Source organism: Pelophylax lessonae (genome assembly GCF_965119305.1).
Source record: "Pelophylax lessonae genome assembly, chromosome: 7".
Classification (NCBI taxonomy): domain Eukaryota; kingdom Metazoa; phylum Chordata; class Amphibia; order Anura; family Ranidae; genus Pelophylax; species Pelophylax lessonae.
The window spans coordinates 42,809,193-42,831,544 of NC_138774.1; the positions used below are offsets into that span (position 1 = coordinate 42,809,193).

The 22,352-nt window shown below is 43.9% G+C and overlaps 2 protein-coding genes across 3 annotated transcripts in view; both read left to right on the forward strand.

Moving 5' to 3' along the window:
* LOC309559445 (class I histocompatibility antigen, F10 alpha chain-like) overlaps nt 1–22,352 on the forward strand; it is a 587,461-nt gene that overhangs the window by 498,998 nt on the left and 66,111 nt on the right. The window lies entirely within an intron of this gene.
* The window catches only part of LOC309559454 (major histocompatibility complex class I-related gene protein-like), a 300,974-nt gene that overhangs the window by 17,908 nt on the left and 260,714 nt on the right, over nt 1–22,352 (forward strand). The window contains exon 2 of the mRNA XM_082262724.1: nt 15,687–15,950. Within this exon, the coding sequence (XP_082118850.1) occupies nt 15,687–15,950 (264 nt within the window). The remainder of the gene's footprint in view (nt 1–15,686; nt 15,951–22,352) is intronic.

Genomic DNA, 22,352 nt, shown 5'->3' on the forward strand with positions numbered 1-22,352 from the left:
AAATGGTTTTCAACATATTTTACAAATAAAGATGTGAAAAGTGTGGCGTGCATTTGTATTCAGCCCCCTGAGTCAATACTTTGTAACACCAACTTTCGCTGCAATTACAACTGTAAGTCTTTTTGGGGATGTCTCTACCAGCTTTGCACATCTAGAGTGAAAATTTTGTCCATTCTTCTTTGCAAAATAGCTCAAGCTCTGTCAGATTGGATGGAGAGCATCTGAACAGCAAATTTTAAGTCTTGCCACAGATTTTTTATTGGATTTAGGTCTGATCTAAACCGTTCCATTGTAGCTCTGGCTGTAGGTTTAGGGTCGTTATCCTGCTGGAAGGTGAACCCCCGCACCAGTCTCAAGTCTTTTGCAGACTCTTAACAGGTTTTCTTCTAAGATTGCCCTGTATTTGGCTCCATTCATCTTCCCATCAACTCTGACCAGCTTCTCTGTCCTTGGGGAAGAAAAGCATCCCCATATGATGATGCTGCCACCACCATGTTTCACAGTGGAAATGGAATGTTCAGGGTCAGAGCCGCTAATAGGGGGGGACCACCGGTCCTCTTGTAGGGGGCCTGAGCACACAGAGGGGGTCCACACAGGGAGGGGGATTAGTGATGAACAACATTTACAGAAATTTTCCTCCAGCAGCTTAAAGTTGGTCTCTCCCTCACTCCCTGCTGCCAGCTTTTATCTGCTGAGAACCCCCCCCCCCCTGTCTGCCCCCCCCCCTCCCAGCCCTGGCTATAATGTTAGCTCTGCTCCTGAGTTTATCTCTGTAATTTGTTTCTCTCCCTGCAGTCCTTCTATACTCCTTGTCCCAGCCTGTGTATATATTTTTTCATCTCTCCGCCATTGCTCTGCCTCCCTGACAGTCACAGCTGATCAGCTGCATTCCCATGGGGTGAAGAATTTACTGTTACACCTGTTCAGGGTGATGTGCAGTGTCAGTTTTCTGCCACACATAGCGTTTTGCTTTTAGGCCAAAATGTTCCAATTTGGTCTTATCTGACCAGAGCACCTTCTTCCACATCTGTCTTTGAACAGATTTTCCCTCCTGAGATGTGGATCTTTGCAGCTCCTGCAGAGTTACCATGGACCTCTTGGCTGCTTCTCTGATTAGCGCTCTCATTGCCCGAGTTGTGCCATACTCTTTCCATTTTCAGATGATTTTTTACAACCTAACCCTGATTTGAACTTCTCCCACAACTTTATCCCTGACTTGTTTGGTGTTTTCCTTGGCCTTTATAATGCTCATTGTTCACTAAGGTTCTATACCAAACCTCTGAGGGCATCACAGAACAGCGGTGTATATATACTGAGATTAAATTACACACAGGTGGACTCTATTTACTAATTAGGCGACTTCTGAAGGCAATTGGTTCCACTCGATTTTAGTTAGGGGTATCAGAGTAAAGGAGGCTGAATACAAATGCACGCCACACTTTTCAGATATTTATTTGTAAAAAAAAATTGAAAAGCATTTATCATTTTCCTTCTACTGTACATTTTTCACTTTGTGTTGGTCTATCACATACAATCCCAATAAAATATATTTGTTTTTGGTTGTAACTTGAAAAAATGTGGAAAATGTTCAAGGGGTATGAATACTTTTTCAAGGCACTGTATCTCCAGCTGTCCCTCATTTGATACCAAATCCCTCGCCCCCCTTTCCTCCTCAGTTGTCCCTGTTTTTGGTCTGATGTACAAACCTCTATAAAAATTTACTATTTAACAACCAAATAGGTTGTTAAATAGTAACAACATTTTTGTAAATATTTTAAACCTTTTCATGTGACAACACTGAAGAAATGACACTTTGCTACAATATAAAGTAGTGAGTGTACATCTTGTATAAGTCCCGGTTCACACTGGGGCAACTTGTCAGGCAACTTAGCCGCCAGACAAGTCGCGCTCCATTTAGTGCAATGAAACCGTTCTAATCAGAGCAACTCAAGTCGCTCCGACTTAGAAAAAGGTTCCTGCACTACTGTGGGGGTGACTTGCATTGACTTCTATTAGAGAAGTCGTATGCAAGCCCCGCTGAAGTTGTGCTGCATGGGGCGACTTCAGAGTCGGGCGAATTTGAAGCCGCCCCAGTGTGAACCCAGGCTAACAGTGTAAATATGCTGTCCCCTCAAAATAACTCAACACACAGCCATTCATGTCTAAACCACTGGCAACAAAAGTGAGTACACCCCTATGTGAAAATGTCCAAATTGGGCCCAAAGTGTCAAAATTTTGTTAGCCACCAATATTTTCCATAGTGGGAAGGGAATACTGTGCCAACTATCAAAATTGTCATTAAGCTGCTGATACTACAGAAGACAGACTGTTACAGATGAAGAAGAAAAAAGGTGCAACGCTATAAAATTATATGAAGGATTGGAATTACAACAGGTGACGGAAATCCTGAAACAATCTCAGCCTAGTGTGGGTGTAATACCTCATACGTGAAAATGAGATGAGAATGAATTAGAAAATATAATACTCACTCCAACTTATGCCAACAAGTGAAGAATATGTGCATAAATAAGGAGAATATAAATGTATTTTATTAAAATAAATTGATAAGACTGAAGATAAAAATATATAGAGTGCTAACAGATACAAGTGAGTACATCTGTCCCAAGAGGGGCAAACAGACCACAAAGCATGTGCAAAATATTAGTATGTATAAAGAATTATCCAAAGTCACTCGTGATAAAACTCTGCAAGAAAAGTGCTCAAATAGATTTCCAAAGTCTTCACGTTTCATCTATGGAGATCACCCAATCGTGTATAAACCACCACCAGTAATAGAGGGGGGCTTACCAGATGTAGTAGGCTCAGATATGCATACGCCTAATGGGCCAACAAAAGCATAAAAAGCCAAAGGTGATCGCCTCAGCTTCTCCAATTATCGTGTAGACAACCATTGGGAACCGTCTCCACTCCTCCAGTATGTATACATGCGGATGGAGTCAAGATGAATGGACACTCGATAGGACCAACAATAGAATCATCTCTGGACCATCTTCATAGTACTCAAAGAAACGAGGAACTCCACATAGTGTAAAAACGTCCCAATAAAATATTTTATAAAACTGGATACACTTACAAAATAGAAGAACAAGAAGCGCTTGTATCAAAGAACATCAGAAGATCATGGGTATCGCAGTGGCATCATGGTTACAACCCGACATGTTTCGTCTCACTTGACATCTGGGGTGTCTTACCTTAGATGACACTGCGTTTAATAGACTAGTAGTGCTCAAAGTAATGTAAATGCCTGTATGCCTCACTTCATATGTTTGAGTGTATTCCACTTCCTGGCTGTACCAACATGGCTGCCAGGCCTGCATGTCAAGCCTCGGAATGAAAGCTAGGCTTGGGATTTATAACCTATGTAAAAACCGACTGACCAAAATGGTTTTATCCCTATGGGAAGCTGCCACCATCAAGCCTGGCTCCAATCTGTCCCACACAGCCAATTGTTGAGATTAAGACGAAATTGCTCTGATACACACGTTTAAACAACAAGCAGAAATCCTTAAATTAAAATTTTTGGATAAAGGCTATTGCCCTCTCAAGTTAGACCAAGAATTAGACCGAGCTCTACGGACAGATAGGAATTCACTCCTTATAGACAAACCTAAAGAGAAAAAAGGATACATTTAAATGGTCCTTTTTTTACTACCTACTCTACTCCATTTAGACAAATCCAACACATTTTTTAATAAACACTGGAGCATCTTAAAAAATGATTGAATTCTAGGCCCCCCTAGATAAAGCAAAAATAACATAGGGGAGCTCCATCGTTACAAAGCAAAGTTGCCCCTAATATTATTAATCCCCCTAAAAAGCCACGCTTCTTCCAACAAATGAAGGGGTATTCTCCATGCAAACGGTGCAATACTTGTCAAATTTAAAAAGCAAGGGTTAGACCAAGGAATGCAAATCTTACACATAAAGTATATCCAATTAAACATTTTTGCACAGGTGAATGCGGCCCCCCAGGCCATTTCATGTGGCCCTCGCACCTCTCCTGCAGCTACAGTACCCCCCTTGTCTCTGCCCCCACCTTGTCTCAGTAGTCAGCATCAGAGAGGACAGAACTTCTTTGCCAGATCCTGTGCTTCTCTGTGCTGCTGCAGAAAGGCTTGTCTTTGCCCAGCTCCCCCCCCCCCTTTCTTAGCCGTCTGCAGCAGAGAGAAGGGAATATCTCCTACTACAGATACTGCACCTCTCTGTGCAGCCACAACGCCACCTTGTCTCTGCCTCCCCTGGTCTCAGCATTCTGCAAACTCTGTAAGCTAACTCCAGCCCTCCTCTGGACCTCCTCCAGACCTTGCACTTTCTTCTTCCCAGATACACATGCATTTTCTACTTGGCAGCAGCACAAGTTAAGGGGGTGCATTGTGATGTAAGGAAGGATGGGTGACTCTTGACTTATGATGGTGGGGGGCTCTTGACATCTCATGTAAGGGTGTAAGGGGGCGTGGGGTGGCTGGACATCTATTCTTACAGATATAACCGGCCCTTTGAGGGCAACCATAATGCTGATTTGGCCCGCAATGAAATTGAGTTTGACACCCCTGTCCTAACCTGTCCATGTGACAAACAATATGTCGGCTGCACCATTTGTTCGTGTAATGTTCGGAAGAAAGACCATATTTCTAACATCAAAGGGTTTTGTTCACCACAGTGTCTCTAAACACTATCAACTATTTTACAATTTCGATCCTAGAGGTACACAATTTACTATCTTCGTTAGAGCTGCACGATTCTGGCTAAAATGAGAATCACAATTTTATTTTATTTATTTATTTTTTTATGCTTCGAATAAAGATCACGATTCTCGGCGTGACATCATCTTTCACATTATACAAAAAAATTGGGCTAACTTTACTGTTTTGTTTTTTAAAATTCATTAACCCCTTGCCGACCACACACCGCCTATTTACTGCGGCTGTGTGGCTCTCCCGGGCAAACCGATGTAGGGCTACGTCGGTCGCGCACCTGCAGCTAGGGGGCGGGCGCGTGCCCGCCCCGACTCAGCGGGGAAGCCGATGCACGGGTCAGGCGGCTCTGATTGCCGCCTGACACCCGCGATCGTTCCCCGCTGAGAGAGGATGGGCAGCTGTTTGTAAACACAGCTGACCGTTCTTCTCCCTGGAATGATCATAGAGCCCCTGTGATCCTTCTATATAGGAACACATGTCTCTATGGTAATTTCACAAGTCACGCCCCTAGGTACACATTTTACCCGATTTTTTACTTTATGGGTGTGATTATTGCGCTATTATAGGAAAATTGAATCGGATTCTGCCCCTGATGCTGCACGTACTCTACCTAGTACCTCAAACAGTCTAGTGAAACAATTAATATGGGGGGAGTACTGCGCTTCAAGGGTGATATGGTGCGAATCGATATATAAATGTAAATAGAAGTTGTTAGTCACTTAAATATTATTCTTATTAGTCAATAAATAGTGTTCTTATTCTAGAGGGAGAAAAGCGCTATTGTGCAATATTCAATTCATCAATCTTATCTTTAGGGTAATCACTAAATAAATGTTTAAAAATAATATTTATGCAATAATCAATTCAAAAAAACTTATAAATATAAATAAATCCTCATATAAATGCCTCATAAAAATGCCATATGTGTAGATTTGATTTGAGTTGATTTTGTGCAAATTCCTTAATAAATAAGACATTTTATAAGGTGCTTCTTATGTAAACAAATTTGTGACTTTGTGCAACTATCCGACTCTTCATAAAGTGCAAGTACATATATTAGTGCAACAAATCATTTGATATACTCCAGTGTGTCATTTAGAGCCAGTTCACACTGAGGCGACACGACTTCGGGGGGCGACCTGTGAAGTCGCGTGCTCCGCTGTGCACCGCTACTTCGGCGCGACTTGCCGGGACTTCACATAATGGAAGTCTATGCAAGTCGCTCCCAGGTCGCCCCAAAGTAGTACAGGACCCTTTTTCTAAGTCGGAGCGACTTGTGTCGCTCCTATTAGAACGGGTCCTGTGCTAATCAATGGACCGCGACTTGTCAGGCTGACAAGTCGCCTGACAAGTGGCGGCAGTGTGAATAGGTTCTTATGCTTTCCAGTTTATTTATTTATTTTTAATAAACTAAAAGGGTGCTAAAGTGTCCAATTTATAAGTGATATTTTCCCAATATTCCTTTATATTCTGATGTTTTTCCAACACCTTCTCCACCTCGGTACACCGTGAATAAGGGTGCTCTTCAGTGATAGCACTTCTAGGTGCACTAACCGCTCACCTCAATTTTATAAGAAATGCACCTGTGGTATTAATGCCAGGGTTAGTATCTTTCCTCCACTCCTGCATCAGCTTTAGGTTCTTAGGGAGACTATGGATTCTCCTTTAAAAGGGGTTATTCCTTCCTTTGCCTCATATGTGGTCCTTATAGCTCGGTTAAAACAATGGGGCCATCATAGTGTAGTAGAGTATATCATTTATTTTCCATAAAACATAGTAACTTACATTTAAAACTGCTTCAAACTGCACACTCGTAAGCCGCGGTTATTGCAGCCCATAATGTCACTTCCGGTTTTTGCCTCGGTAAACGCCCTACGCATTATGTCACAATACCACGTGACTTCCTCACGTAGCTATATGTCGGTCACACGCAGGAGGCTAGGGGGCGAGCACGTGCAGCAATTGCGCGGTCGTGCGATGCTGTACCTAAACAAAATTGATGTTTTTTTTCCCCTACAAATAGAGCTTTCTTTTGGTTGTATTTGATCACCTGGCCAGGGCTTGACAAATTTGCCTGAAATCTAGGAGCCAGCTAAAAAAGTTAGGAGCCAGTTTTTTTTTTTTTTTTTAAACTAACAACCAAGCTTTATTTAATAAAACGGATAGAACCCCACTCTCCTCTATAGCGCAATTGGATGGAAACAGACTGTCTGTCTCTTTCCATCCGATGCCATTGATCCGATCCATGGGATGGATAGAAAATAGAACCACTATCCATCTGCTTTTGGCGGACAGGATCAGATGGCGGCAGATTACTGCTCCATAGAGGAGAATGAAGGGTCCAATCAGGTCTGCCTGAAAAACTGACAGGAGGACCTGATCAGACAGCCCGTGTGAAAGGGGCCTTCGGCTGTGGCACGGTGAGGAAAAAAAAAGATTATATATATATATATATATATATATATATATATATATATATTATAATGTAATCTTTTTTTAATAATTGAAAAAAAAAAGAAAAACATTTTTTATTTTTTTAATAATTAAAAAAAAAAAAAGAAAAAATTATCATTTATTTTTTTTTTAATTTAAAAAATAAATTAATAATAACCCCACTCCCTGTCCACTTACCTTTTAAGCAAAGGTAACTGGACAGAGAGATGAAGCCTGCAAAAACTTCCCTCTCTCCTGTTTGGAAGGAGATGGAAAGTCATTGAGAACAGGCATTACTCCCGGCCACCACAAGAGGGCGCCAGTTCCCCAGCCTCTCTCATCTCACAGAAGAAGGCCAAAAAGCCGGTGTTCCGTGAAAAATCCATACCCGTGAGAAAACCATACCCTCGTCACTTCCGGTTCCGCTACGGAGGGTATGGATTTCTCACGGTAGTTAAACTTGCGGCGGGTACATTAAAACACTTCGGGTGCAACATAAATCATGTCTTCTCCTATCGCTGTAACATCCCTCATCTCCGGTAATAAATATAAAAGCGGATCACGGAGCCGCGATCGCCGTCACATTTACATCTCATACACCCGCCGCCGCTTTTATATTTATTACCGGAGATGAGGGATGTTACAGCGATAGGAGAGGACATGATTTATGTTGCACCCGAAGTGTTTTAATGTACCCGCTGCAAGTATTACATTAGAGACAGTGCCGTGATAATTTCATGCCCACCGAGCATGCGCACTTCTCAAATTCTTTCTTCTTTAATCACGTATCCGGGCCTCTGAGCATGCGCACTGCTGCGCTGCTCAGCTGTTTCATACCGGAAGTGACGACGGTATGGTTTCTCCACGGGGTATGGTTTTTTAACGTTACACCGGGTCCTCAATTTTTGGTTGGCGCGGAAGTCCGTGCACTTGGGAAGGAGGTGGGGGCGCAAAAAGGACAGGACACCTCCTGCAGGGCACCCCAGGCGCCAGGTCGCTAATTCTAGTCGCAAATGCGACCTGGCGCCCAGGGTTTGTCGAGCCCTTGACCTGTGCGAATTATATATTTATTTGAGCTATAAACAAAAAAAAACAATATTTTTCACATTCTGCTATATACATTCCCAAAAAAAAAGTAAAAATCTAAATTTTTTTGTGGTAAATGGTAACACCAGTGTGATGCACATTTTCGCATGTTTTTAAAATGCATGGCAAAGCGTGGTTTTTGTTGTGGGTTGCCATGCGTTCAGAAATACGTAGATGCGAACAAATAGTAATGCAATTGTAACGTGTTGCCGCATGTTTTTGAAATGCACAACAAAGCACACATTTCCTATTCAGGTTACCACCCATTTGGAAACGTGCAGATGCGAATGTAACCTGAATGGTAGCACAAGCGTGACGCACGTTGCTGTGCATTTTCTTTCAGGTTGCCATGCATTCTGAAATGTGTAGATGAGAACACAGCCTAAATGGTAATGCAAGTGTGAAGCACTTTGCTGCTCATTTTCAAAATACACAGCAAAGCGCGTGTTTGTTTTCTTTAATTTCAGGTTGCCGTGCGTTCAGAAATGCACAGATGCAAACTAATGGTAATGCAAGTGCGATAGACGTTGCCTTGCTTTTTAAGAATGCAAGGCAAAGGATGTGTTTTCTTGCAGGTTGCCACGTGTTCAGAAAGGCGCAGATACAAAGAATGGTAACACAAGTGTGAATGCTTGTTTTGGAAAAGCCTAACAAAGCACGCATTTACTAAGCGACTTTCCTGCATGTTGGGAAATGCGCAGATGCAAACGAAGCCTAAGTGGCAACTTAAAGTGGTTGTAAAGGCAGAAGGTTACCTGAGCCCCATCTCAATCAAGCGATGTTGCACGAGAGCCTTGGCTGTCTGGGACTCTCCCTCATTGGCTGAGACAGCAGCAGGCATCATTGGCTCCCACTGCTGTCAGTCAAAGTCAGTGAGCCAATGAGGAGAGAGGGAGTTTTACTGCGGTGGGCTGGCTCGGCTGTGCGAATCGACATAAGGGTATTTCAGTTCGTAGGAGTGGTGCTGGGGGGCGAGCGCGCTCCCGCCCGTACTAGGCAGCGGGGATGCCGATCTACGGGTACCGGCGGCTTCAACTTCCGACGGGCACCCGCGATCGCACCCCGCTGAGAGAGGACGGTCAGCTGTTGTAAACACAGCTCACCGTTGTTCTCTCTGAAATTATCACAGAGCGCCTGTGATCCTTCTATATAGGATCACATGTCTCTATGATCATTTCACAAGTCCCACACTCCCCAAAGCTCACACTTAACCCTTTGATCACCCCTAGGTTAACCCTTTCCTTGCCAGTGTCATTATTACAGTAACCGTGCATATTTTTAGCACTGATTACTGCAGTAATGTCACTGGTCTCCCCCCCCCCCCCCCCCCCCCAAAAAAGTGTCAGTTAGGGGTCCGATCTGTCTGCCGCAATGTTGCAGTCCCGCTAAAAATTTCTGAACGCTGCCATTACTAGTAAAAAATAAATAAATAAAAATGACCTAAATCTTTCCTCTAGTTTGTAGATGCAAACCAATCAAAATTCTCCTATTGCGATTTTGGTTAAAAAAAAAAAAATGTAGCAGAATATAAATTGGCCTAAAAGAATGATTTTTTTTTTTTTTTGTCGGGGGGGGAGGGAATGTTATATGGTATAGCAGAATGTGAAAATGTTGTTGTTTTTTTTTTTTTCAAAATTGTCGCTCTTTTTTTTTTTTTTATAGCGCAAAAAATAAAAATCGCACAGGTGATCAAATACCACCAAAGGAAAGCTCCATTTGTGGGGAAAAAAAGGACATCCATTGCAATTGCCGAATCGCAAAAAATGGCCTGGTCATTAACCACTTAAGCCCCAGCCCTATTTCGGACACTTTTTGTTTACAAGTTAAAACCAGTATTTTTTCCTAGAAAACTACTTAGAACCCCCAAACATTATATATATTATTTTAGCAAAGACTCTGGAGAATAAAATGTCGGTCGTTGCAATAATTTTTGTCACGCGGTATTTGCGCAGCGGTCTTTAAAGCGCTATTTTTTTGGAAAAATTTTGAAAAATTACATTTCACTGCATTTAAAAAATACTAAACAGTAAAGTTAGCCCATTTTTTTTGTATATTGTGAAAGATGATGTCACGCCGAGTAAATAGATACCCAACATGTTACGGTTTAAAATTGCGCCCCCCCCCCCGTGGGATGACGACAAACTACGGTCAATAGAGATCTCAATCTGCGACGCTTTAAATTTATTTAACAGTTACCAGTTTAGAGTTAGAGTGTAGCTCTTTTTTTTAAATTATTGCTCACGCTCTGGCGATCGCGGCGATACCTCACATGTGTGGTTTGAACAGCGATTTCATTTGCGGCTCGACTTGCGTATACGTTTTTTTTTGTGCGCGAGCTAACGGTGACGGGGGTGGTTAAATTTTTTTTTTTTCCCCATTTATTTTATTTCTTTTTTTAACTTTATTACAGTTTTAAAAAAAAAAAAAAATCTGATCACTTTTATTGCTGTCACAAGCAATGTAAACATCCCTTGTGACAGCAATATGTGTGACAGGTACACTTTATGGAGGGATCGAGGGTCTAAAAGACCCCAGACCCCTCCACTACACTTCCCTGTATGCAAAACGTCAAAAACGGCGTTTTTGCATACAGCCGATTTTCAAATTTGCCGCCTTTTGCAGCACAGTAACCCGGAAGTGACGTCATGGACGCCGCCTCCGGGTTACGTCAACGGAGACCCGATCAATGCCGTTTCCGGCATTCATCGGGACTCCATCCAGCCGGCGGACGTGCCGGCTGGGTGCTCGGGGATCCCGGTGGGACGGGAGCCCCGAGCAAAGCCACGGAAGGCGGCGGGAGGGGCGGTACGTCCCCTCCCGCCCTCCGGGTACCGATCGAGCGGCTCCCGAGCCGCATCGGTCGGTACCGACGGAAAGCCAACCGTCGGCTTCAAACCACGGTACCGAGATGGTGTCTCCCGGTACACTACCGCAAAGTTTACTGACGTAGCCCTACGTTAGTATGCGGTAAGTGGTTAAGGGGGCAAATCATTCTGGTACAGAACTGGTTAATAAATCTACTTGTCCTGATAATAAAAAATAATAATAATAATTTTAATGAAAACTGTATTTAAATAAGGTGAAGGGTTGATGTTTTTTTTTATTAGGCATAGGTGCTTTTTGGAATGTCTGGGGCTTTTAAAAAAGAAAAGGACTTTATGGCAACTTAAACGTTTAATATTTTTATTATATGTGCTGTTTATTTCTTTCTCCTCTCCCTATCGGTCTCCAGCACCGCACCGGGGACTAACAGGGAGGGGAGAGACCTTGCAGTGTGATGAGCACCGTTTGGGTGTCGGGCTCTCTTACTGCCTAGCAGAAGCGCATCTGCTGAATGAGTAAATGAGGCGTCGACCCCAATGGGGAAAAGGAAAAACTTTGTTCCTTTAGGTTACCCTAAAGCCCCATACACACGTACCGATCATCGGCCGAACGATCGACCGTCTTTTGTCCAAGGGCTGTCCTGTCGGTTGAAAACTGCAAAAGACTGCACACTAATTTTGTCGGCCAACAACAGCCGACTGCAGAAGTGATGTCATGTGATGGTTAACTTTCCTTGTCTTTTTTCTTCTCTGAGCATGCCCAGTCTTGCAAATCTGCTGTCTGTTGGCCGAATTCTGTACTGACTGGCGAACAATCGGCCGTTCTGGTGTTGGCCAACAAAAATTTTAATGCTTGCACGACAGATTCTGTTCGGCCGAAAGTGCGCTGTCTGCTGTCGGAAGCAGCATACTAACAAGCCGAAAATCGGCCGATCGTTCGGCAGCTGAACAGTTTCGGCCGACAATCGGTACGTGTGTACGAGCCTTTACATATGAAAGCACTTGGGTAGTTATCCTGAGCAGCCAAATAAAGCTCAGGTGTCCTCTCCATTAACAACTTTAAGGGTACGTTCACATTGGAGGCGGTTTTGAAATCCGCTGAACTCGCACGGTTTCAAACCCTGCATTTCAGTCTTCAGGGGCTTCACTGCACAGATGTCTATTGAAATCGCCGTTGAAGTTGCCAAAAGTAGTGCAGGAACTACTTTTGGAAATCAGTGCAGTGCCACACAGTCGGCGTCCCAACAATTCGGATGGTGCCTTTGCCAACAATAGGTTGCGATTTGGCTTGCAATTTGATATGTCGGTTTGCCCCAATGTGAACTGAGGCTAAGACCAGGCCTTCTGACGCTTTGTTTACAAGTTAAAACCAGGATTTATTTTGCTAGAATATTACTTAAAACCTCGAAATATTATATTTTTTTGCAGAGACCCTATAGAATAAAATGGTGGTTAGCGCAATTTTTTATGTCACACAGTATTTGTGCAGCGGTTTTTCAAATGCAGTTTTTTGGGAATTTTAATGAATTCTAATGCAAAAAAACACAATATATAGCCAAAATTGGTAAAATGCAAAAGATGTTACACCAAGTAAATAGATACCAAACACGTCACGCTTCAAAAATTGTGTATCTTTGTGGAATGGCAACAAACTACAATAATTAAAAATCTCCATTGGCGATGCTTTAACCACTTGCCGACCGCCTCCTGTATATTTACTGTCACTCAGCCGCTTACAGGCAAAGTGACATAGTACTACGTCGCTTGCTAAAGAGCCTGCAGGGGGCGAGCTCATTCCCTGCTGAGCCAGCGTGTGTGACCGGCCACTTGTGATCTCCCTCAGGAGAGGGAGAAAGACAGACGGCTGATGTAAACACAGCTGTCTGTCATTCTCACTGAAGTAGGCACAGAGGCTATGCGATCCTGCTATATAGGATCACATGTCTCTGTGGTTACTTCACTAGCCACGCCCCTTAATAGTTAGAATCACGCCCCTAGGGACACACTTAACCCCTTGATCACCAATAAAGTTAACCCCTTCCCTGCCAGTGTCATTTTTACAGTAACAGTGCATATTTATAGCACTGATTACTGTAGTAATGTCACTGGTACCCCCAAAAGTTCCGATCTGTCCACCATTCCGATCTGTCCGCCGCAATGTCGCAGTCCCGCAAAAAAAAAAAAAAAAAAAATCCCAGATCGCCGCCATTACTAGTTAAAAAAAAAAAAAAAAAAAAACAATAAAAATGGCATAAATCTTTCCTGTAGTTAGTAAACGCAATAACTTTTGCGCAAACCAATCAAAATACGCTTATTGCGATTTTTTTTTTTTTTTTTTTTTTTTTTTTTTTTTAACCAAAAATATGTAGCAGAAAACAAATTATCCTAAAATGTTAAGTTTTTGATTTTTACATTTTCTTTTTTGAGAATTTCATATAAAAAAAAATGGGAAAAATATTATTTTTTCAAAATTGTCGCTCTTTTTTTGTTTATAGCGCAAAAAATAAAAATCACACAGGTGATCAAATACCACCAAAAGAAAGCTCTGTTTGTGGGAAAAAGACATCAATTTAATTTGGGTACAGCGTCGCACGACGGCGCACTTGTCCGTCCCCCAAAATAGGGCCTGGTCTTTGAGCAGCCAAATCTTCCGGGGCTGAAGTGGTTAAATATTTTTACAGGTTACCAGTTGAGAACTACAGAGGAGGTTTAGAATTATTACTCTCTCTATGATGTTTGCGGCGATACCTCACATGTGTGGTATGAACACCCTTTACATATGCATGCATGCAGGGCTGCCGCTTGAAATCCCGGGGCCCCGTACAGCCTAACTGACAGGGCCTCCCCCACCCTAACAAAAATATAAAAATTATATTATCTCAGCATAAAACCCTCCTCCTCAAAAACAAAAAAAAAACCTGCACTAATCAGCACATTCACCCTCCTATGCATAAATTCTGTCTGCAAGTCAGTATTCTCCCCAAACAAAAATGCAAATATTCCCCCTCCCAGCACAAATATTTCCCCCCCCCCAATCCCAGCTCAAATCCCACCCCAATTCCCCCTTCTCTCAGAAATATCACCCCAAAAAAATCACCCACCTAGTACACATCCTGCTTTTTTCTCAAATTCCCTATCCTAGCACAAATCCCCCCCCCCATCTCTCCTAGCACTGATTTTCCCCCCTCCCAGCACAAATTTCCTCTAACCTCTACTCCTAGCAACCCCCCTCTCCCAGCACAAATCCCTCCTATGAACACAGACCCCCCCCCCCAATCTCCCCTCCCTGTACACCCCCCCAATCCCTACTCTTAGCCAAAATCCCTCCCCCAGCACAAATCCCCCCCCCCTTAGCACAAATCCCCAAGCCCCCATCGGACTGTACACACACACACTTCCTGCTGTCGGGAGATGAGCAGCCCTTGGAGGAAGGTTGGGGGGCGGTAATCAAACTGTGTGTGTGTGTACAGTCCGATGCAATGTAAGAGCGATCTTCTCTCCTGCGCTGCATGGATGAGTGTTGTTCTGACAGGAGGGGAGAGCACAACACAGCGCACCTTCTCCTGGCTCTTTCCTCTCCACCTCTTCTACAGGCTGCTGCTCCCGTTGTCCCGACTCTGAGTGCGTGCGGGGACAAGCAGCTGAAAGCCGGGGAGAGGGGGAGAAATCAGCTTTCAGCTGCTGGAGGAAGAAGCACACAATGCATCGTTCTGTCATTGATCCCCCTCCCCACCGATCCTACCTCTGTCAGGCCCCCCCTGTATGCCCAGGCCCCATACAGGAGTACCGGTAGTACCCCCCCCCCCCCCCCCCCGATGGCGGACCTGCATGCATGGCCTACATATGCATTTGCCTCTGCGCGTAAGTACTGGGGGACAGAGGCACTTTGATATTTTTTTGTTTTATATAAAAATATTTTTACCCTGTTCCTTGCATTCTTATTTTTGGATTGCTTTTATTGCTGTCACAAAATGGAAACATCCCTTGTGATAGCAATAAAGCACAACAGGTCCTCTTTATGGAGACATCTGGGGTCTGTCAGATCCCAGATCTCTCCTCTACCCTTGAAAGCATCAGATCAAAAAAAAGAAAAACATTGATCTGATCTTTCCCAAAATAAAAAAAAAAATAAAAAAACATTTTTAACATCCAGCCTAAACTGGAAATGTTTGGCGTCTCCTCACCACTATGGCCAGTTGTATGAACTGTCGGATTATTTCCTGTGCTCGCCGGTGAGAACAGTAAGCACGAGAAACACCGAGGGGTCGACCCCTTCCGCTGCTTCGAAAATTGATCCATCAGCTACTCAGCCACTTGGATCACTTTTAGTGGGCTAAATGTAAAAACTCCACCTGTCCGGCGCCTGGAACTGCATGTCCTGGGCATTAGGTGATATGATTTGCACATCCCTGAAAATTGTTGAGTGAAAATTTGTATGTACATCTTTCTTACACAGGTTAGTCTGCATAGGTGTTAGAAGGGGGGTGGGGGAGCATTTTTAGGACTGGTTAGGCTTTATCTGGAATTCTACTTTAATGTCAGTCACCCTGTGCAGCGATATGGAAAGTCTCTCTCTCTGACAGTCACCTTGTTCAGTTATGTATAACAGTCTGTATTTCTCTCACAGATGGGCACACCCTGCGGTATTATTACACGGGGGTCTCAGATAAAGGATCGGATTTACCGGAGTTCTCCATAGTTGGATATGTGGATGATCGTGAAATCATGAATTACAATAGTGAGTCTCATCTGGCTCGTCCTGTGACTCAATGGATGGAGAAGAATGAAGGACCTGAGTACTGGGACAGAGAGACACAGATCTTAAAAGGCACTGAACCTCTATTCAGACACAATGTCAGGACAGCGATGAGCCGTTTCAACCAAACTGGAGGTGAGATGCTATAATGTATGGGGGCTTCTAGTCATGTGACCTGCTTTCCTCAGTAGAATTCATTTCCATCCCGGGGTGATTGTACACAGCGGTCAGGGGGTGCAGGATGCCGGATTGTTGGAGGGAATGTCTCACCACTATTATAGGTCTGTGGCCAGCGTAATCCCACTCACAACTGATAGGTCAGATGGGCCGAGACCCCCCCTGTGTGATGAGCCACTGTCCTCCGCATCCACCTCGGAGCTTCACACAGGCAGCCTATTGAAGTGGCTGCAGAAGCAGGGGCTGCACAGACAGTCGCATGTATAAATTTGACATTCATGGATCTAAACACGCAGTGTCAGTGCACTCACACCTGCATGCATGCAAGAACTTGATATGCGACTTTGTCCATGTAGCTGCTGCTACATTACTACAGTGCACCTCCCCCATTTACTTCTTACTACTTTTCTGGCATCATTGCTCTCTACTTGGAACTTTTCCACCTATGCCGGGTCACTTGTTATTGTGGAAAATCTTTGCTCTACTTGTACCAGTAGTGGGGTGAACCGTCAATGTCATACACCACATGGAGGGACTCTCAATTGAACCGCACCGTTCATTGTTTGGCCAGAGTAAAGTGAATGAGGAGAGTCTGCTGATATCTCATGACAACGGGGCTGAGTCGCTTGCTATTTTGTGGCCATCATTTATATCCAATGCTTTGGGATTGAACTACAGTGCACCTCCCCCACTTCCTATATGTTTATCCCTTGGAACAGCCGCTCTTCACCTGGAATCTGCCCATTTATATTGGGGTACCGGTCAGTGTGGAATTTCCCTTGCTCCACCTGCATCAGCACTAGGGTGAACCGTCATTGCCACAACAGCCGCTGCCTCTAATCTGCGATTTCCGTACAGAATACACAACCTTCAGCATATTTTATTCAGTGATTATATCTGAGACTGACCAGACATCTTTATGCAATTTGAATGATTGTGTGAATGCAGAGGGCAACGCATGTGTGCTTTACCAATCCTGGTCCTTTTATTTATAACAACGTTGTTTATTTTTAATCTGTGAGGCGGTGGTCGTATTTTCTTGTATTATGAAAGCCTTTCTACCATTACCTGTGTGTCCCCTTGTGACGGTCTTAGAGTTCTGGTCTCCCCCCCCCCCCCCCTCTTTTCGTCAAGTATGTCCACCCGTCCTTCCGGGTTACGTGGGTGACGTCAGCATGCCGTGAACTGACGCGTTTCTTCACAACGGATGTCTTCCTGGGGTACGGGTGGCGTGCGGACGCCACCATCTATGCCACTTTAAAAATCAGTGACTTTGAAAAAGTACCTGCAATACTTTGATGCAACTTTGATCCAGAGTGTAAAGTTGGGTTAAAACTGCACTCAAAGCCGCACTCTAAATCGCATAAAAAGTTGCATCAAGGTAGTGCAGTCACCTTTTCAAAGTCGCATAGATGGGAACGGGTGCCATTGAAATCAATGGGCTGTGAGATGTCATGCGACTTTGTGTCTCCAAAGTCGCATGACATGTCAAACTAGTGGAAACGGAGCTTTAGTCTACGTTTCCACTAGTGCGATATGAATGTGTGACTTTGATGCGACTTTGATCCAACTTTACACTCTCTGGATCACAGTTGCATCATAGTGCAGGTACCTTTTCAAAGTCGCATAGATGGGAACAGGTGCCATTGAAATCAATGGGCTGTGATTTTGTGTGTCCAAAGTTGCATGACAAGTCACACTAGTGGAAACGGAGCTTTAGTCTGTTTCCACTATTGCAATGTAGAGTGCGACTTTGATCCAACTTTACACTCTCTGGATCAAAGTAGCATCAAAAGCTGCATTAAAGTAGTGAAGGTACCTTTTCAAAGTCGCTGATTTTTGAAGTCGCATAGATGGGAACGAGTGCCATTGAAATCAATGGGCTGTAACTTGTCACGCGACTTTGTTTGTCCAAAGTTGCATGACAAGTTGCACTAGTTGAAAGGTAGACTTAGTGTGGTTGCCTGTACTATGATCATTGTAGACTGTGAGCTGAGGCCCCCGAGCACTTCCAGATACACTGACAGATCCCCCCCCCCCCCAGCTTCCTTCTCATATGGGAGTCTTCACAGCCCAACACAACTATACTGTATATGTGCCCCTCCCCCCCCCAACACAGCTATACTGTATATGTGCCCCTCCCCCCAGCACAGCTATACTGTATATGTGCCCCCCCCAACACAACTATACTGTATATGTGCCCCCCCCAACACAGCTATACTGTATATGTGCCCCTCCCCCCCAACACAGCTATACTGTATATGTGCCCCTCCCCCCCCAACACAGCTATACTGTATATGTGCCCCTCCCCCCAGCACAGCTATACTGTATATGTGCCCCCCCCCTCAACACAACTATACTGTATATGTGCCCCCCCCCCCCAACACAGCTATACTGTATATGTGCCCCTCCCCCCCAACACAGCTATACTGTATATGTGCCCCTCCCCCCCAACACAGCTATACTGTATATGTGCCCCTCCCCCAGCACAAATATACTGTATATGTGCCCCTCCCCCCAGCACAGCTATACTGTATATGTGTGCTTTAATGTTAGCGCAGAGATCTTTCCATTGCGGTTCTCTCTGTACGATTCATGAACAAGGATGACTTCTTCAGAATATATTTGCAGAGAATATAAAATGATCCGGGTAACAATTATTAATATATAATAAAGTATATTACAATGTATAAACATGTATGACTGATAATCATTACTTACACAAACGTACAACAAGAGCAGCAAATACAGATATAGAATAATTGTTGGGAGCCGCCTGCTGGTTGGAGATCCCCCATATGGAGGCGCTGTGTCCCCCCCACACGGAGTATTACCCCCCATCCTGCCAAGATGTACAATAATTATCCAACAGATTTATCATTCCTTCCACAAAGGTGTGTACAATATACTGTATATACAATCTATACATGAGTATACAGTATATATACAGGTGATAAGATTGCCATCTGTATCCCCATAGTACCGGACATTCCCTCCCCCATACAGACTTCATATAGAGCCGGATCCTTCTCTTCTCTTACATTTTCCAAAAGAGGTTTGTATCTGATATATCAGCATGAAAAGAGAGGAGATCTGTATGTGTGTGAGGTCTGAAAATGACTCCTCCAAGGATCCCAATTACCATATGGCTCCATTCACATATATGTGGTGAGGGAAATGTAGCCAATCATGTGCGTTTCCTGCACAGCATTAAAATGGCATGGTGTTCATGCGATCTGCAGGGGGTGACAATGTTAAGTTAACGGCACCCCAAAACGGTTCACAAAACACAGTGCGATTCACACAATTGGATCGCATGAGTGTGATTTTGATTCCAGTGCGGGGGGGAAATAAGGGGTCCTGCACCTTTTTGTGCGGATTTGGTGTAATTTGAGTCATACAAATAAATTGCACAAATTGCACCGCACACATCGCATGTGATTTGCAGTGGAATGCGGTGCGATTCCTGTGCCAACTCCATGCAATGTCCTGCACTGCAGATATGTGAACCCAGGATAACTCTATTGGTGGTGCCAGTAATTATTATATATGATCCCATACCTGAGCTACAAAATCTGGGAGTCTCTTACACGGCTCCATAGGATATGATTGTGATAGAGATGTCCTCATATAGGGTCAGATCTGATGCTGGCTCTTTAATATATACTGTGGGTCTGTTTACTCCATATATGGATTCTAAAAAAGTCAGATTTCCTTCATGGTCCCCCGCTGCGATCTCAGGGCTCAGTCACACTCTATGGGGTGACCGATGTCTTACTGCATTGTAAAGGGTCGGTCACCGCAGGGACACTCAGGAAAGAATTGTTTCCTATGTCTTCTGTTTTTTCACACTTCAATGCAACGCATGGCTGTGCTGCAGCATGCTGCGATAAAATGCAGACCTGCAGCGTGTTATTGCAGCACACTGTGCCGAATCGCACAGCACTGTACAGCAACGCAGTGTGCATCGCACTGCTGTACATTGCTGTGAATGAAGTGTATATTTGCACACTTCACATAAAGTTTATACAAAAAAAAAAAAAAAGAGAGAGAACCGTGTGATGTGCTGAATCGCGTACCACACTGCCCCCTACCAGCAGGAAGGGAGAACTGCAGGAAGGCGAATCGCAGCGCTATTATGTGATTCCGGCCTTCCATAAATAATATCTTCCAATTTCTGTATGAGATATAAATGTGTTCAATATTCCTTCCAATCAGTAGATGTCCTTCTAAACACTCAGCAACTTGTATACATGAGATATGCGATTCTGTGTATTCATTTCAGGAATGTCCTCATATAAAGAGAGATCTGATGTCCTTCCATCTACACATCAAGTCCCTCCAGTGTATAGAATATATAAAATATACACTATAACTCCTATATACTCCATGGGGGAGGAGCAATGGGGAAATGTCTGATCTCTACACATGAATGTGATATACTTATTCTGGGTATAAATGACGTGTGATGAATAAATCATACAGGTGATGTCATAGTGTGATGAATAAATCATACAGGTGATGTCATAGTGTGATGAATAAATCATACAGGTGATGTCATAGTGTGATGAAGGAACATATTGTATACACATTACCGGCCTTTCCTCTATAGTACACGGAGGATTTTATACATTATTTATATAGTATACATCATAAATAATACTAAACATACAAATACAATATATAAAAGCTGAAAGACTGCAGGGGGTTGTGAACCCGGATAATAAAAATGTGTTCTACAGATAGATCAGGGTGTCCAATCTTTTCCCCTTCCTGGGCCACATTGGAAGAAGAGGAATTGTCTCGGGTCGCACATAAAATACACGAACAATAAGGAGAACTGATGAGCAGGTCCTCCTGCCGCTCTCAGCGGGGGAGGTGTGGTTGCCGCCCCCCGTTCACAGCCAGCGATTACCTGTGGTGATTACTGCTGGACGCAGACAAAGTGCATCTAGGTGTGGCCTAGTCAAAGTCCAGACTTAAATCCCATTGAGATGCTGTGGCGTGACCTTTATACAGGCCGTTCATGCTGGAAAACCCTCCAATGTGGCGGAATGAAAACCATTCTGAAAAGAAGAGTGAGCCAAAATTCCTCCACAGCGATGTGAAAGACGCATTGCCAGTTATCACAAACGCTTGATTGCAGTTGTTGCCGCCAAGGAAGGCACAACCAGTTATTAGGTTTAGGGGGGCAATTACTTTTTCGCATAGAGCCAGGCGGGTTTGGACAGATTTTTTTCTTTAATAAATGAAATCCTCATTTACAACTGCATTTTGTATTTATCGGGTTATCTTTGTGTAATATTAGAATTTGTTTGATGATCGGAATCATTGAAGTGTGACAAATATGCCCAAAAAAAAAAAAAAAAAATCAGGAAGGGGGCAAATACTTTTTCACAGCACTGTAAATGTGCAGAGTCAGGTGACATGAGCATTGTATATACTATGGGGGAGGGGAGCCAGCACCTGGTGACTACATACTGTATTGTAGGACAGTTACAGGTAAAGTGGTAGGTAACTGTGTGAGTGCACAGAGCTTACAATCAAGCTTACCTGTAGGTACATTGAATATCTCTGGAACGTTCACCATTTAGGAGAGATTCGCAATGGCCGATGACATCACCCGCACATGTGCAGTGACGCTTGGCATTCACGCCCACACAGTTTGCTGTGGAATGGAAAGCACCATGCGCATGCTTGGGAGTGACATCATCGCAGCCCAGCCATTCAGTGGCCGGAGCCCACAAACCCAGAAGGAAGAGTGGGTGAAGATGGAAGCCTCTGCAGTGGTGACAGCGCGCCACTAGAGGGCCTCCTTTCCAAAGTAAGTTTGCGGGACCTGCTAGTGCATTATGACAAAAACCTGAAGGGGGCCCAGTTTTTTTTTTTTTTTTTCAAGTATACTCCAACTTTATGCAAGGGTGAGATTGTCATCCCATGTGTAATGGTCATCAGGTCTGCGTCCAGCTTTAATATAGTTAAAGTGGTAGTATTTTAACTTTTACCTACAGGTAAGCCTATAATAAGGCCTTCCTGTAGGTATAATTAATATCTCCTAAGCCTGCACAGTTTAGGAGATATTCACCCTGCATGCAGTTGCTGACGCCAGCGGCACATAGGCTCTGAAGAAGTTTGGCGTATCTTGCCGGACCTTCAGAGCTCCTTGCCGGAAAGTGAACTTCCGCATGCGCGCAGCTCTGGCCACTCACAGCGCCGGAGCCGCCGAATCTGGAAGAGACACCGAGGGAACATGTCTGCTCCCTCAGGGGTGTCCGGGCGACCAAGCCGGGGCTTCATTCTGAAGTAATTTTTTCATAATGTGCTAGAATGCGATTCATACTAGCACATTATGCCATTGTC